Below are 17,181 nucleotides of genomic sequence, written 5' to 3' on the forward strand. Positions count from 1 at the left end.
AGCAGGGTGCTGGCCCCTGGGAGGTGCAGGGTTCTCAAGCAGATGTGTCTCCACTATCCCACCACTCCCCAGGATCAGCCTCTTCCCAGTCTGCGCCTCTTTCCAGTTCTAGTAAACAGTGCCAAGTGAATGTAATTGTTCTCTGAGTCTTCTCTAGGGGCTCAGCAGCAGCTGCTGCTTTTTTCATTTTTAAAAATTTATTTGCCACTTGGTGAAAGCCACTGAGGTGTTTTTTCCAGCCTTGGGCAAGTTGGAACTGTGGAATCTGGAGAGAATGAGGTCATACGGACCTCATTGGCCTTCTTCTGAAGCCAGCAGTATGCTTGGCCAGTCACCCGCCCACCCCTAGGGCTGGGTCTGGGGATGAGACTGCCCTACCTAAATGTAGGAAATGAGAGATAGGCCTGCTCTTATACTCCGTCTGTGCCCATTGTTTCTCTACCCTGAGGGCCCTTTGCCCTCGGGTCATGATGAATGGGCCTGCTTTCCCTGCACCTGATTTCATCAGGGTTTGTTGTTTGGTTCGAGGTGAGTAGTGTTTATTAAACGCTATTCCACATACTCCTGAGCCTGTGTTTTCCTTTCCTCCTGACCAGGTAAATTGTCTTGAGCCCCATCCTCACCTGCCTGTGCTGGCAACCAGTGGCCTAGACCATGATGTCAAGATCTGGGCACCCACAGCCGAAACTTCCACTGAGCTTACAGGGTTAAAGGATGTAAGTGGCTGGCTATATAGATTTCTTCTTTCTGCTTATTTGTACAGTTAGGAATTTTCATTGTCAGAGGAAGGAATAACCTGCTGTACAGTCCTTCAAAGGCACTTCTCTAACCCCTCCCCTTCCCCCACGTTCCTGTCATTGCCTCTCTAGGAACAGCCCCAGTGCTTCTAGATGATGGTAGGATGGGGACAGGAGACATTTTTTCCATGGATGAAAGTGGGGCATCCTTTTCTAATATGATCTAGTTATGCTACACTCTGTTAATAGTTCCTAAGGGAAGATTTTTTTTTTTTTTTGGTCTTTTTTTTTTAAGGCCACACCCCTGGCATATGGACCCAGGCTAGGGGTCTAATCAGAGCTACATTGACCGGCCTAGGCCACAGCCACAGCAACACCAGATCTGAGCCATGTCTGCGACCTACACCACAGCTCACGGCAACACCAGATCCGTAACCCACTGAGCGAAGCCAAGAATCAAACCCTCAACCTCATGGTTCCTAGTCGGATTCGTTTCTGCTGTGCTACAGTGGGAACTCCCTAAGGGAAGATTTTATTGGGCTAGAACACCAGCCTTTTCTGATCAGGTCCAGTGTTCCTATTCATTATCCACTCTCCCCCTTTCGATTTCAGGTGATTAAGAAGAACAAGCGGGAACGGGATGAAGATAGCTTACACCACACTGACTTATTTGATAGCCACATGCTCTGGTTCCTCATGCATCACCTGAGACAGAGACGCCATCACCGGGTAAGCTGAAGTGGGAAGTGAGCTCCCAAAGGCAGTTGACCCTCTCAAGAGGGTAATGTTCCACAGTGCACACTTCCTCACTGCTCTAGACGAAATCAGGTGAAATTGGTTGGATTTCCTATCCATTATCCCCCATCCCCATCAAAGCCTTGATGTAGTCTTAGAAGAGCCACTAGCAGAAATTGGTGTTGTCTTCTTTGTGTTTTCCATCACCATGCATGCACAATGCTGTCTTCATAAAAGCAATGGCATGAGGGTGGGGAAGGAGTTGAGGAGAAACTCCTTGAGCCAGAAGAGTCCTAACGCAGGGGTTAGCAAACTATGGCAGATTTGGCATGTGCTCGTTTTTTGTAAATGAAGTTTTATTGTAATATAGCCTCACCCATTCATTTATGTATTGTCTGTGGCTGCTTTCATGCCACAATAGTAGAGTTGAATGGCTGTGACAGAGATGTGGCCCATGAGTGTAAAATATGTACTGTCTGACTCTTTAAGAAAAATTCTGGGAGTTCCTGTTGTGGCTCAGTGGTTAACGAACCCGACTAGGAACCATGAGGTGGTAGGTTCGATCCCTGGCCTCATTCAGTGGGTCAGGGAGACGTGGCTCAGATCCCGCGTTGCTGTGGCTGTGGCATAAGTAGGCAGCTACACTCTGATAAGACCCCTAGCCTGGGAATTGCCATACGCCACAGGTGCAGCCCTAAAAAGACAAAAAAATAAAAAGAAAAATTCTGCTGACCCCTGGCTTAGAGTATCTGAATCTTAGCTAAGACCTGACAGGCTTGTCCTTGTTCCAGGGTAATTACTAATAAGCTTTTCCCATCCTACAGCGCTGGCGAGAACCTGGGGTTGGGGCCACAGACGCAGATTCGGATGAGTCTCCCAGCTCCTCAGACACATCGGACGAGGAGGAGGGCCCCGACCGGGTGCAGTGTATGCCATCCTGAGGCCTCGTACCCAGGAGGGGCAGGCCAGGGCTGCCAACCTGATCCTGCCTGGGCAGCCCTTTCCTGTCCCAGGCCCTTACATTCAGCAGAAACGCACTTTGGACATTTTTGCTTTAGATTTAAAAAAAAAAAAAAAAAAAAAAAAGGAGAAAAAAAAAAAAAAAGACATCCCAGGAGGACAAGCCAGAGGAGAGCGAACCTGCAGGGGTATCTAAGAGTGGGAGTTGAGCCCTGCAATGGGGTTCCATGGAGAGGTGCGCAGGACTCAGCAGAAATGGCCTCTCCCCAAAGCCTTCTTTTTTTTTTGGGAGGGGGGAGCCTATTTTGTTAACTGGTTTTGGGTAAGGAATGGGGTTTCCTTTTCTTTGATCTCCCTTGTTTCTTGGGTGGGGGGTGGGGGGTTAACTGGCTGTTCAGTACCAAGGGGCCAGACTGGGAGTGGTAGAAGGGCCACTCTCTCTTTGGTTTTAGGTTTTGACGTTATTTTCTTTATTTTTAAAAAGTCTATGACAGTTGCATTGTTTTTTCTTCCCCTTGAGCAGCCCTATCCCAGGATCCTGTTTCTCTGGGAGGTCCTTAGAGCCCCTAACCATCCCACACTTTTCACTTTGTTTTCCACCTCATTCATTCTCTGTACTTATTATCACAGTGTTTTGCACTTGATTATGTATCCTTCACTCTCTTCTCTTCATCCTGTCATTCCCTCACTAGGTCTGGTGAGGGAGGTTGGGGGGAGGTGGGAGGAGGGGTAGAAGTGGAAGAATAGGAAGGATGTTACCTCTTTTGTTACTTTAAAAAAAAAAAAAGTTTGTTTGGTGGCAGCAATCTCCCTGTCCCTATCACTGTTAGAGGCCTACTTTTATATCTATAAATATATTAAAAAGCAAGTTAAAATTGGATGTATCACATTAAAATTATTGTCAAAGTTTAAATACTATATATTCTCTATGACTGCAATAAAGGGACTTAGAGGAGAGTGAGTGAGAGTAATGATGCGGAGGTGTCACTTGGGGTCACCCTCCTCTCTGTGTATGGCCATTGGGAGATTGGGGCTCACCCTTTTAGGCTTTAGGAGGCTTGAGAATGGAAAGATCCTGAATCCTGCCTTTCCCTGCTTTCCTGCCGTGGTTTCAGGGTTGGGAAACCCCTTTTAGCTCTTTGCCCCAGGTCTCCTACCTCTCCTTAAGTCTTGTGGGGGTTCCCAGGATGGCTCTTTTAACCACAGACTGGCCCATCTTTAAAACTTGACTGAACTGTGGCTTCAGGAAGAGGTCTGCCACTGCAGGCCATCTCTCCTAGTACTGTGTGTAACAGAAAACACAGTCTTACCTTTAGCTGCTTGATTCTTTAAGCCATCCCACTCCACACCAGCTCCCTTCCTCATGGAAGAGCACAGGGAGAGACCTCCTGGGTTTGACTGTATACCTTATCCACCTCTTTTGGGATTGAAGGAATGATTAAGGTGGCTGGGGCTCAGACACCTGTCGTATCACTGGTCACTGAATATGAAAGTCCCAGTTGAATTCTTGCCCTTAAATGCTTTTGCTGCTATTTCTTTGCCCCCCACCAGGAATTCTGCATCCTGGGACGGTCAGATTCTACTAGAACAGGACAGGAAGGAAGGGAAGAGTGAAAGGATGGAATTCCCAGATACTCCTTCCTCCTGCCCCTTTTTCCTAGCAGCACTCAGACCAAATGTTAGCTGCTGCACTTCCTCCCTGAAGTGGGGAATGTGTGGTGACTGAGTGGTCTGTGTTCTTCTTGCTGGTGGGGTGATGGAGTGGGCTGAAAACCGTGCACTCTGGAATTTGTTGTGTATTTTCTCTCAGTAAAGCTTTTTTTTTTTTTTCTGACTGTTGCTGTGTGTGTGATATGTGGGCCATTCATTCCTGATTGGCTCGTTTTGCTCCTTCCAGTAGAGGCGGCCCTGGTCTTAGTACAGTTTTATGAAGTGCAGTCTGGGATATCCATGTTTCCAGTGGTTGGGCTCCAGTCGGGGACTGTAAGTGGAACAGGCCCCACAGTTCAGTGATACTTAGCAGATGGGGGAGGGGAGAGATATTAGATGATATTAGGTGGCCCCTGTTCCAGGCTGCAATTAGGATTTGGGGGTAAATACTGCTCTCCCTCCCTTCCCAGTCATCCAGAGGCTCCACAGTCCTGGTCATTCATAGAAATCCTAGAATCATTTAATACAGTACAATCAATCACCTTTATTCCAGGGTTAGAACAAGGCCGTGCACACTGCAGACGGAGGAGCACAGGATAGGGGCAATTTCACAGCAGTACAAGGGGTGGGTGGGCAGGTTAGTCTTTTTAGATTATTTTGCCTTACAGAAATTACTAGACTCCACTGAAAATGACCCTGTCTCCCTTCTCCCATCTCAACTTCTCTCTTTGAAGGAAACTCTTTATTCTCATTCTCTCTTTCTCTCTCTCTCTCTCTCTCTCTCTCTCAATCTCACTTAACATATGCTGCCTTGGAAGGACAATTCATGCTTACCTTCTCCTCCTTAGTTCTACAGGTATCCCTCTCTCTTCTTGAGGGAGAAGCCAGACAGGGCTGGGGAAACTTGGGAAGGTCCTTTAAGGCAAACCTGTGGAATACTCGAGGTGTATGTGTTAAGGCAGGTGTCCGCAGCAGTGGCCAGAAGGGACAGGCAGGCTGGGCTGGGTTAGGAGTAGAAGGGTGCTCTCCAACCAGTCTGGCTTCTTCCCTCTTCCAACAGTCAGCCCTCCCCTCCACCTAAAGCTTTGCTCCCACATCCTAAAAGCTCCTAGCTTAAACTTACTCTAAATAGTCTCTTGACATGCGAATTTTTTTTTTTTAAGTTTTCTTTTTCGTTTTGACTATGTAGCAATTTGTCTCTGCCACTCCCTTCACTGTGGCATTTCCCTCCCACCCCCGCCCTGGCCTAGACAATAAGTTAATGCTAGACACCACAAAAAAAGGGCAGACATGGCAGTGCGGGTTTAATATACATATATGTAGAATATATATGTACACACAGTTAGCACGGTCAGGGTGGGCAGGGGTATCTTGGGACAGGCAGGAGGCTGGGGTCACTGGACTCTGGTGACTTGGCTAGGAGGCGCTCGTAAGCCCAAGGTGCCAGGATATTGAGGGAGAGGGGTTACCAGGTCCCCTCCTGGACTGAACTGGGGATCAGTGCAACAGAAAACACCGTAGGTAACTTCATCCCCTTTCTGGCTTGGGGAGGGGTTCTTGACTGCAGAGAGAGGAAAGGTTGCCTGCAGTAACCACATTGGGACTCTAGGTGGAAGCAGGATTAGAGTTAAAACCTAAGGATCTCAATTCTCCGAACTCCCTAGGTCAGTATGTGCAACAGTCTGAGTAGGAATAAAGGAGTAGAAGAGGGGACTCTGCCCTCATCCCCACTCAGCCCCAGTGGGGCATGTTCCCAGCAGTCTCCAGAGCAGAGGCGGAGGCGGGATCTAATGCTGGGTGCTCCATGGGATAAATTCTGGGGCCAGAAAAGATCCAGTGATCCTCGCTCTTCAGTTCCCTGGCTCTTACGCGTCCTAGGCCCATGAGAGGGAGCAAAAAGGAACCTGCTCGTGCCCAGGCCCTCCAACCTGAGGAACAGCTGGAAACTAGACTCTTCAGCCAGTCCAGCACTGGGGTACGGACACGAACTCTGGCTTTTCTTTGACCCTTCCAGGCGGGGGTTGGGTAGTCTCTGCATCTTCCCTCCCACTGCTTTCTATTAGATTCACCCACCTCTCCCATGCCTCCCACCTTGCCTCCTCAATGTAGGAAAATAAAGGTCCTTTCTGCTCCCACACTTTAGAGATGTGGGGGAAGAGTGGAGGAAAGGGAAGGAGGAGAAATGTGCCCATTTCTATTTGCATAGAAATAGCCCCCAACTCCCCCTAGAGTGGGGAAACTGAGCCCCCCCCAACCCCCAGCCCCTGACCCCCATCCCCTCACAAGGAGGAGGAACTAGATGAGCTAGACATATAGACAGACAGCCAGAGCGTGCGCACACACACACACGCGCACAGTAAGGGGGTTAGGACCAGGTTAGTAAGTGGGTGGCGGGGGGTGCCCTTGCACCCTCCCCGGGAGGATGGGGGAAGAGAGTGGTCCGATGAAGGTCCAACCTTCCTCCTCTTCCTCCCCCTTGCTCAGGCCTTCTTCGGTGGAGGAGCCAATTTGATGATCTCTTCCTCAGAGGGCTGCCGGATAATGTCTGGGGGCAAAAAGAGATGAGCGCAGGGACAAAAGTCATGGGAGGCACCAGGCAGGCCAACTGAGCATCAGCCTCTGTTCTTCCGAAATTCAAGTGCTCCACAGACAACCATGGGAGGGGGCAGAGGTGCGTATGAAAGGCATGACCCCTTACCTTTGTACTTCTTGGCACTGGGGATACGGGTCAGCTTGGTGTCCAGCTCATCTTCCTCAGAGATCTTCAGAACACGGGTTCTGTAGTCAACCACCATGGTGAGGAGGTCAGGACGGCGGGAGATCTCAAAGATGTGCTCGATGTAAGAGAGGTTGTCTGGAGGGAGGCAGGAGACAAGGTCAGAGCCAAGCTGTAGAGGTCAGCTTTCCCTACACTCTCAGACCAGGCTTCTGAAACCCGGGCCGAGCTGCTCACATTGGTTACTGGAGGAGGCAACACTGGAGGAAGAGGGGCTACTAAGCCAGGAAAGGACAGCTAAGGTACCAAAAAGCAGAACTGTTCCCAGGAAGGGCAGATGGTTGATCAGTGAAGTTTCCAGAATGAGGAATTTAGATTAAACACCAGGTTCCACATTGAAGGGAGAGAAGAACAGAAGAATTAGCTGGCCTTCCAAATTCCAGACACCCAACTGTGTCCCTCTTCTGCCTTTCCTCAAAGTAACCATCAGAAAAGTCTTCCCAGCAGCACATGTGCTACTAGAAGGGTGGACTCTGTAGACCACACAGGAGAGATTCTGGGCCTAGTGAGAAGGGTAATTGTGAATGAGGAAGCACAGACATGACCAAAAGGATGGTTTCCACAGCCAGTTCTAGCAGACTGCAGCTGTCTCCCTGCCTGGCTCCTTCCCTCTCCTGCTGCAGCCTCCCTCTCTGCTACCCAAGCTACAGATGAGTATCTCTGCAGGGCCTCATGTCACTCACCTCACCTATCAAATACCCTATTGCTCAAAGCCCTACATGGCACAGACCTACCTTACCTTTCCCTTCACCTTTTTTTTTGGGGGGGGGGCTATACCTGCAGCATGGAGAAGTTCTTGGGTCAGGGATCAAACCTGCACCACAGCCATGACCCAAGTCACAACAATGATGACATTGGATCATAACTGCTAGGCCACTGGGGAACTCCCTCCAGTCACTTCTAAACATACCCTTTGCCCCAGCCAAGCTAAGCAGAACTCCTTGCTTTTCCACACACCACTCTCCCACTTGGGCGACCAGGTCCCCTTGCCTAGCATGTCCTCTGGATCCTGCCTTTGAAATCCCACTTGTCCTTCAGGGCCATCTTAAAATATTTGTTCCTCCCTAAAGCTCTTTCCAGAGCACTGGTCTCTAGAAACGGATAAGAAAATGTTAGCGCTTGTGGCTTTAAGTTTTATCACTTTTAACTTCTATTTTAATGTTCCATTATATATGTGATGATAGCACAGTAGGATCTGAGTAACATTTTTTTTCTGAATGATATTTTTAATGGCAAGGTGAAATATGAAGAATGTAAAAACCACTGCTCTAGGGCCCCTGTACTCTCTTAGAGCATCCCTCTTACCCTGCCTTGTCAGAGAGCACACTTTGTATAGGAGCTCTGAGCCCATTTCTATTTACTGAATGAAGGAGCCTGAAAGGCTGACGGTAGGAGGATGGCTGTGTCCCCCTCCCCTACCTTTGTCCAACTTGTTGTGGCTCTCCAGGAAGCTAAACCAGGCACTGCCAGTAGTGATCTCCTCACTCTTCTCACTGGGGATATCCTCCTTGCAAGCTGACTTGAGCTGTTCCAGATCTTCAAGGGTGATGTTGTTGGTCAGGTCCTGGAGGAGGGTCCCGTATTCAGCCATGACTGAGGTTGAGGGGAACAAAGGGAGAGGAGGCTGAGCTTGAGGTACAGGGTCTGGTTTGCTCACTGGCACTACACGCCCCTCCTCTAACCACACCAGGCATGTGCCTAGAACATGGATGTTGGGGCTACAGAAAAGGAAGCCCTAAGGGAGGCAGGAGTAGACAGGAAGCAACTTGGAAGCTAGGGGCCAAGCTGGAGCCTAGAGTGAAAAGTCACACCTCTTTCCCTCCACCATCTTTCTTCTTCCTTTTCCCCCCTCTAACAGTAACCCTGGCAACAGCTCCCCGACTGAGGAGGCGGTTACCATAGCAACCTGCTCCTGAGACTTTCTCACTCACCCGCTCTCTCCAAGTCCCCCCACCAGAATTGCCTCACCCACCTGCAACCCTTCCCACTGTCAAAAAAAAAAAAAACAAAAACCACACACATAGACTCCAAAACAATGATCAGGGAGAGGCTTGCCATGGCAGTGAGAGGCTAAAAAGGGGCTGGAGGAGGTTGATTGGACTTCATGTGTTCTAGCTTCTACTCTTTCCCAGAAGCACAGGGGGGTCCCCCTCACATCAACTCCCCACCACCCCACTAATGACTCATTTTGAATGGATGCCTAGTAGCCTGGGCTAATGGTCCCCTGGCCCCTCCATGCTCAGCCCTGTATTCAGTCATTAGGTCTCACGGGGTAGTGTGAGGAGGGGGGAGCAATGGGCTACCCCCACCTTTGCGGAGCCCATTTTCTCCCTTGATTGCTGCTGGGCCTCCACACAACCCTCTCTCCTAGCCTTTGTGCTATGCCTACAGCCCCCGCGCCTAAGAATACCAAGCGGCTGGCTCTGGCCCCCTGCCCAGTTCCCAGGCTGGCTGGGTGGCAGGGGGAAGGGGTTCAGATGCAGCTTTGGGAGAGTCTGGCAGGAAGGGGGCTGCCGCTCCTGCTTGCATCAACATCCGGCTGGCACTACCTTCCATGTGACCCTCCCAGAGGAGGCTGGGGGAGGCTCGATCTCATCTAGTCCTTCACCCCATTCCTCCTCATGAAGACCCTCAGATGAAAAGGTAAAAAACAGTCAAGGCCTTCCTTCTACTAGGCTAAGGAAATGTGGCTAAGACCAGAGGAGAGAAGGTCAGACCTTAGAATGAACTTTCTGGATGTGATGAAATGTGAAACTCCAGTGGTGAGTTTTAAAAGGGGAGCCTTTTCCCCCACAATGAGTATGTCTTTCTTTTATAATTAGAAAAGTATAAAGCATTTTAAGAAGTTAATTATGCCATAAACACTGGCTAGACCAAGGGGTGGGGCAAGGAGCTAGATGACCTCGTACTTGACTGAGACTGCCCACGAATCACCCCAACAACGGGGCCGGGAATATGAGAAGGGGACTAGTTGACACACCCCATCTTCCTTTATTTCCGGCTTACATGCAGGGAAACTGAGGCAGAGAGGCACAGCCACTACATAGTAAGAGGCATGGACTCAGAAGGCCTCATTCTCAGACCCCTGCTTGGACCAGAACAAACAAGCCTCCCTTGGTGGCAGGCACCGTGACACAGACACACAATGAGCCAGGCACCAGGGCCAGCATGACCCCCACAAGAAACAGGCACTTAAAGGCACGCTCACTTGCACACCCAGGTGCAACCAGACAGAAGGGCCCAGCGGTGGCCCTGCCAGGCTGGGCCAGGAACAATGCTCTCTGACTGTCAGCACCAGGAACCGTCTCTGCCTTGAAATCTAGGTCAGAGCAGCAGGCTCTGGAGTCCAGCCCCCACCTCCCTCTGCTGATAATCCGAGGACAGAAAAGAGGGGGATGTGGACAAGAGGAATGCTGGGAAGGGGGTTCGGAGATGGGGGTAATAATGGAGCGGAGCTGTGGGGAGAGCTGAAAAAAAGGGGCACCACCGGAAGGAGTTGAGGAGACCCTGGGACCAAACACTCGGCTGGAAAATGGGACAGGATTTAGGGTCATAGTACCCTGCATGCACATGGAAGAAGAGTTTGTAAATAGAGAGATTCTGTGGGAGGAGTGAGTGTGTGTGTGTGTGTGTGTGTGTGTATCTCCTGGGAGGAGTTAAGTTTTAGGACTGAATCAAAAACACAGACTTACAGGGGAGGTGGGCGGGAAGGGATTAGTGTGTATTAGACACCCACCCACAAAGGCTGCGGGCGGTGGGTAAGAGCTGTTTAAGAGAAACAGATACAACGAGGCCCTAAAAGAACAGGGGTGGGGGGGGTGGGGATGGGAACGTGTAAGAGCCAGGATCCCCCGGATGGCCACTGCTCCCTGGGTGTGGGCACAGGTACAGGGAGGGGGCAGTGGCTGCTCTCTGTGGGTGTGTTTGGATGTTGTGGTGATGGATGTGTATGTGCCAGTGTTGGATGTGTGGCTCTGAGTGTATGTGGTCTGTGTGTTTGTGTCGGACCAGCTGAGAGTAAGTGTAAGAAGGCAGAGAATCACAGGCTCACATCCAGAGGAAAGAGGAAGGGTAGGGGGAGCCTACAGAATGGAGGAAGAGAACTGCTGGTGGGAGGGGGGAAGCCTCTGAGGCTGCAAATGAGGAAGCCTGTGGGGAGGGGGCCAAGGAGCACAGAGTCCACGATGAGAAGGCTGCAGCCTCGGCTCACTGGTTACCATGGCAACCTCAGTTCTGGGTTCCCCGCCCCCCCCTCAGGCGTCAGGACAATGACACCACTGGATGGGAGGGATGTGGGGAGTGGTGAGTAAGAGGAGACAGAAAGGACAGGAGAAAGACCCTGTGAGGGAGCGAGGACAGGCAGCCTGGCTGTCCACCTCCCTGGAGAGATCCCATCTGCCCAGACCTGCGTGGGGCGGCAGGGGCAAGGACAGCGGAATCTGGGGGGTTTGGAGGGGTGAGGAGGTGGGAGCTCCTTACTTGGCTCTCAAGTCTCACTCACTGGTCAACCACTGTCCCTGAGTAGTCTGGCCCTGGCGGGGCTTGGCAAAAGCTTGGCTCCTCCACCACGCATGTCACTTTTCTCACCCAAGATTCAAAAGTCCTTAGGGCCTCTGGAGTCGTCTCCCACTCTCACAGCTCCTGATCTTTGGAACAGAGCAAAGGCTGCCCAGGGAACACCAGGCAGCCTGGGTGGAGGCCATTCCTGAGACAGGATACTAGGGCAGGAACCGGGAACCGGAGCCCAGGCTGCCAGGAAGTCAGTCCCCTTCCCTCCCAGATCATTCTATGCTCGGCTCACCGCTTCCTCACACCTTCCTTCCTTCCTCTCTTTCCCAGCCAGGCCCAGGTGGGGCTCTGACAAAAGTCAAACCAAGGGAGAGGGCCAGGAGGTAAGGATCATTATACTCTGACTTTCTGGGTAGGAGTTGGGAGCATGACAGGTGGGTGCTCTGTGGGCACTGGGGGAGGAAGGGGCAGCCCTGGGGGCACTTCGAGAAGCCCAGCAAAATGGGATAACCACCTGTGGAGGAGGCAGCAGCATCAAAAGAATTTCCGTGCATTTCGATATTAATTCACGATTATCCCCTCTCCCTAGCATTTGGTTCCAAATCCCCAGTAAATTTAAGAAGCCAGAGGATTAGGAGTTGCTCCTCTCCCTCCCTCACACCTGCTGCAGCTGCCTAAGGCTGAGGGGAGCTGTGAGGACCTGGAGATGCCTGCAGTGAGCGGGAGGGGGCTCTAAGCACTCAAGTCTATCTGGTTGCCTGGGGCTGGGGGTAGGAAGGTCAAGGTCAAGCAGAGGGGGTGGGAAGGGAGAGCACAGGGCTCCTACTTTTTTTTTTTTGGTTTTTTTCCCACAGCATATGGAGATATGGAGGTTCCCAGGCTAGGGGTCCAATTGGAGCTGTAGCCGCCAGCCTACGCCAGAGCCACAGCAACACAGGATCCGAGCCGCATCTGCAACCTACACCACAGCTCATGGCAATGCTGGATCCTTAACCTACTGAGCCAGGCGAGGGATCGAACCCGCAACCTCATGGTTCCTAGTTGGATTTGTTAACCACTGAGCCACGACGGGAACTCCACAGGGCTCCCACTTTAAATTTTATCTAGGCCCAAATTCAAGCAGTCCTGTAGTTCGTTTCTAGTTAGTCCTTTAATATCATACTCAATTCATTTCTTCGTTTAGCTTCTATTTAGCGTTTTAGGGGGTGGGAATGGGATGTCTTTATTCCTGTAAAGTAGGAAGGGAGTTTCTAAGCCTCCAGGGTCAGTCGAGCAGTGAGGGGGTGGGGCATGACACCTGGACCTCAAAATGTTCAGTCCAAGAAGCAAAATGGGTTACCTCTGGGCAACCATCTAAGAGAAGACAGACCAGGGAGTTCCCGTCGCGGCTCAGTGGAAACAAATCCAACTAGTATCCATGAGAATGTGGGTTCAATCCCTGGCCTTGCTCAGTGGGCTAAGGATCCGGCTGTTGCTGTGAGCTGTGGTGTAGGCTGCAGATATGGCTCAGATCCTGCGTTGCTGTGGCTGTGGCGTAGGCCAGCGGCTACGGCTCCAATTGGACGCCTAGCCTAGGAACCTCCATATGCTGTGGGTGCAGCCCTAAAAAGCAAAAAAATTAAAATAATTTTAAAATAAAAAAAAATTTAAAAATAGGAAAAGAAAGAGCCAGACCAAAGATGAGAGCATCAAGAGACACTTGGCACTGGATCAGGCGGGGCACAGGAAGATGAATGGGGCATCCTGCTGCTCTTTACTCCTCTGGTTGTATCTCTCCCTACTTCTGTTTCAGTTTCTCTCCCATCTGTCTCTGCCTTAGCTATTATCTCTTTCCCTAGTCTCTCAGTCTCTCTTTGCCTCCTGTCCTTTCAATGGGCTTTCATCCTAGTTCCACCTGGCAGCAGCCAAGAATACCTAGGACTCCTAGGTTCTGCCACTCAGCGACCCCATCTCAATACTCTGGGCTCTTCTATACTAGCTACATTAGGAAGGAGTGGGTGTCCCTGCTCTAGCAGAGATAGAGTAAGTTTGGTGGGGAGGGGGCTGGTTTGGTCGGCTGCATGCAGGGTGGTGATGTCCATCACTGCTCTGTGCGAGAGGCTGCGTGTAGGAGAGTGAGGGGCTGGCATGGCAGGGTGTGACGCTGGTCCTCTTCATGCAAGACAATACGTGCGCACACACATGATGAGCACAGGTGTCAGGGAAGTGAGGAAGTAGGCAACCAGGGCAGCCGGCAGCCTAGGGCATCTCTGGCAATTTCCCCAATGGAGTGTTTAACCACAAAGGGAAGAGCAATTAAAGCTAATCGTTCTGACAGCCTGGAGGCCAGACACGGGGGAAACAAAACAAATTCAGCATGTTTCCCCTAACTCCCGGTGGTCTTGCCCCCATCCTGCTTTCATCCTCGCTAATTTCTGAACTGCTCTGTCCTCCATTCCCCAGCCCTCTCCCCGCTCTTCCTCTCCCTCTTCCCTGATGGCATCTCTGTCCCTCCGTGTCCCTCTCTTGATATCTATCTCCCTTTCACACACATTCCCCTCATTCTCTCTCTCTGACTTGGGCTCCATCCTTGGCTGACTCATACTCATTCTTCCCCCTCTCTGTTTCTTCCACCCCTTCCTCCATCCTTTGGCCACTCACATGCTCAGAAGCCAGCCACTCCCAGCACCCTAAGCTCCAACTGGACCCAGCAAGAGAGGCCACCAGCAGCCCCTTCCCTCCCTACTCACCCAATTTCAGAGCACCAAGCTCACTCACCCTCAACATCCTGTCTCTCTGTCCTCAAGTGTGACCGGGATTTTCTACCATCTTTTCTCACTGCTTTAAAGAGGGGCCATCCGAAGCCAAGGGCTCGGAGAAGATGCTCAGAAAATTAGGGTGGACCCGACGACAGTGGTTCCCACTTAGCTAGCTGTCCTATTAGACTGATGTTCTTCCAAGCAGTGGGAGTGAGGTGGGGGCTTGGATGCGTAGTGCAGGGGCGTTTGTGATTTGCTGTGTGCAGTCGATGTGTGTAAGAGTCACATGGGTGTGTGTCACCGTGTGTGCTGGCGTGTCTCTCGTAGGTGTGTGTGTCCCTGTCATTTTTGACACGGATTATATTAATTAGGGGTTTGACGTTAGCTACTTAACTCCCCAGCTCCCAACTCCTTCCCTCTGGACAAGCCTTGAACAATCCCACCTCCTCCCCAGGTGCAGAGGGCTGGGTGAGGGCACGTGGTGCCAGCCGCCAGGTTTGAGCCCTCGGAGCAGGGGCGGCTGCCGCGGAACTGAGGCTGGGCCGGGCCAGGAGACCGCCAACCGCGGCGAGCCCGGAGCCAGAGAAGGGGAGGGAGGGGTGGGAGCTGGCCCGGCCGAGCCGGCTGGGCGGGAAGCAGGCTCCATCCTAATCCCCAGGCCCCGGTCCGACTCCCCAACTGCGGTTCAGCGTGGAATGGGCGGCCGGAGCCACGCCGCCTCCAGCAGACACTCCGCGCTCGGGGCGCACCGACAGAGACCGAGCCCGTGGGGCCCGACACAGAGCGCACCCGTCCGGGGCCCCCACGCTCGGCATCTGCCCCCGGGGGCGTCCCGGATCGCCGCCCCTCCAAGCCCAGACCCCAAATCTGTCCCTCCCCGAGACACGTCTCCTCTCGGCCCTCTCACCGCCTCTGGGGCTGAGCGCTCGGGGAGCGGGCACTCCGGCGTCCCCGGTTCCTGAGCAGCGTCCGGAGCCTCCTCCTCGGCTCCCGCCGCCACCGCCGCCGCCGACGCCGCCGCTTCTGCTGTCGCCGCCGCCTCTTCCGCCCGCGGAGCCCGAGCCCAGCGCCGCCTCACCCCACCCGGCTGGCCAGTGATGTCAGAGCCGGGGAGGGGCGGGGGGCGGGGAGCGGCGGGAGTGGGGGGAGGGGAGGCAGCAGGGGGCTGGGGTTCTGGAAGACTCCCGGGCTGGGGGCAGAAGTGGGGGAGGGCTGGAGGAGCGCCGCCGCCTCTCACCCTAAAGAGCGAAACCCAGTTCTCAGATGTAATTCTTCCCAGTGGAACACACCCTTCCCCTTACGACCTTTCAATGACCACAATGGCTGGGACCCTGGGAGGCGAAGAGTAAGTTAGAGTTTAAGGGCTGGGAAGGCCTTTGGCCTCAGGATCCTCTTAGCTGCCTGGCTTAGTATGTGGAAAAACCTTTTTCTTCCCCTTCTGGGTCAGGGGAGCCATAATGACCGCTCAGTTTTATCTACCTTGGAAGGTGGGGGCTGGAGGAAGCGTTGGGGGCAAGAAGCAACACAGGGACCTCCTCACTTGCCCTGGAGCCACAGACCTCTCTCCAGGGTGATGCCAGCCGGCCTCTTGTGGTCCTCTTACCTTTCCCAAATATACCACCCCTCTGCCTTCCCCCCACCATGATGTAATTTTATTTTTCTGGGGAGAAAAAGAGCAGCAGTGAGCTCAGCATGCAAATATAGACAACTTGCAATGCCACGCTTAGCTCTGTTTCCCAACTCTGCCCCTCTGCCCAGGCCCAGCATGGCAGCTCTCACTTCCCCTCCACCCCAGGGACTTTCCTCCCCCAGATTCTCAGCCAGACTGAAAGAGGGAAGGAAGAAGTGGTAAAGCATCTGTTTTCATTTCCAGCCTAAGGGGTCTCTCCTCAACTCTGGCAGAGTGTGGCGGGGGAAGAGGTCTGAGCCCCGTCAGTGTCTGTGCCACTTCCAGCTACAGCCTGGCAGAGACCCAGAGGAAGCCTCAGGTGAGTTCCTCCTTTTTTTTTTTTTTTTTTTTTTTTTTTTTTGCTTTTTAGGGCTGCACCTGCTGCATATGGAGGTTCCCAGGCTAGGGGTTTCATCGGAGCTATAGCTGCCAGCCTATTGCAGGGCCACAGCAACGCCAGATCCGAGCCTCGTCTGTGACCTACACCACAGCTCACAGCAATGCTGGATCCTTAACCCACTGAGCGAGGCCAGGGATTGAACCTGCAACCACATGGTTCCTAGTCGGATTCATTTCCACTTCACCATGACGGGAACTCTGAGTTCCTCCTTTCTTTCCTTTCACCATCCTCTCCCCCAAAGTGCCCTGTCACTGACCTTTGGATAGTGACACACCCTCACAATGTGCCTCTGCCTAGACCTCATTTGTTCTGTGTTGTAGGGGTGAAACCGATATTGCTGACCCATCTTTGAGACTCAGAGAAACTAAATGACTTACCTACAGTCAGTGAAGGGTCCAGGTCTTCCAGAGGCAGCCAGGTAGAAGGGACTTGGGCTTCACGCTGGCTCTACTCCTTTCTGGGGCAGGTTATGCCTCTGAGCCTCAGTGTCCTGGCTGGGGACACTGATACCTATCTCACAGGGTTCTTCTTAGATGTAGAAATTGTAAGTCTCTAGTGACTGGCGCAGATGGGTGTTTTTTAAAACATGGGCACTACCATTTAGTGGGACCTTCCACGGATCGGTGCAAAAATAAGTTCCATCATATTTTTGTATTGGTTCAGTGCCCATACTGTGTATTAAACATTTGTTAAATGGGTACAAGCTGGATGAAGACATGGGTTTTGTTTGTTTGTTTGTTTTGGTTTTTGTCTTTTTTGTCTTTATAGGGCCGCACTAGCGGCATATGGAGGTTCCCAGGCTAGGGGTCCAATCGGAGTTACAGCTGCTGGTCACCACCACAGCCACAGCAACGCAGGATCCTTAACCCACTGAGCAAGGCCAGGGATCAAACCCGTGTCCTCGTGGACACTAGTCAGGTTCGTTAACCACTGAGCCATGACGGGAACTCCTAGGGACTCGTTTTTTTGTGTGCCAGGCCCTGTGGACACAGAGAAAAGGCCTGGAG

General features: G+C 52.2%; 2 protein-coding genes across 24 annotated transcripts in view; one reads left to right on the forward strand and one right to left on the reverse strand.

The window, feature by feature from the left end:
* The window catches only part of DCAF8 (DDB1 and CUL4 associated factor 8), a 48,344-nt gene extending 44,078 nt beyond the window's left edge, over positions 1-4,266 (forward strand). For 22 of the 23 annotated variants that reach the window (XM_005663194.3, XM_021088541.1, XM_013996863.2 and 19 more), the window contains 3 exons: positions 597-716; positions 1,350-1,466; positions 2,297-4,266. In XM_005663194.3, the coding sequence (XP_005663251.1) occupies positions 597-716; positions 1,350-1,466; positions 2,297-2,413 (354 nt within the window). In that variant the 3' untranslated portion in view covers positions 2,414-4,266. The remainder of the gene's footprint in view (positions 1-596; positions 717-1,349; positions 1,467-2,296) is intronic. The other variant, NM_001244434.1, reaches the window with a different exon arrangement.
* Positions 4,607-17,149, reverse strand: PEA15 (phosphoprotein enriched in astrocytes 15). Its single transcript, XM_001928960.6, has 5 exons — positions 16,552-17,149; positions 15,013-15,343; positions 8,278-8,451; positions 6,781-6,936; positions 4,607-6,627 (listed from the first exon to the last, which is right to left on the reverse strand). The coding sequence occupies exons 3-5, from the start codon at positions 8,447-8,449 to the stop codon at positions 6,563-6,565; spliced, it is 393 nt and encodes a 130-aa protein (XP_001928995.1). The 5' UTR covers positions 8,450-8,451; positions 15,013-15,343; positions 16,552-17,149; the 3' UTR covers positions 4,607-6,562.

This window comes from Sus scrofa, chromosome 4 (genome assembly GCF_000003025.6).
Source record: "Sus scrofa isolate TJ Tabasco breed Duroc chromosome 4, Sscrofa11.1, whole genome shotgun sequence".
Classification (NCBI taxonomy): domain Eukaryota; kingdom Metazoa; phylum Chordata; class Mammalia; order Artiodactyla; family Suidae; genus Sus; species Sus scrofa.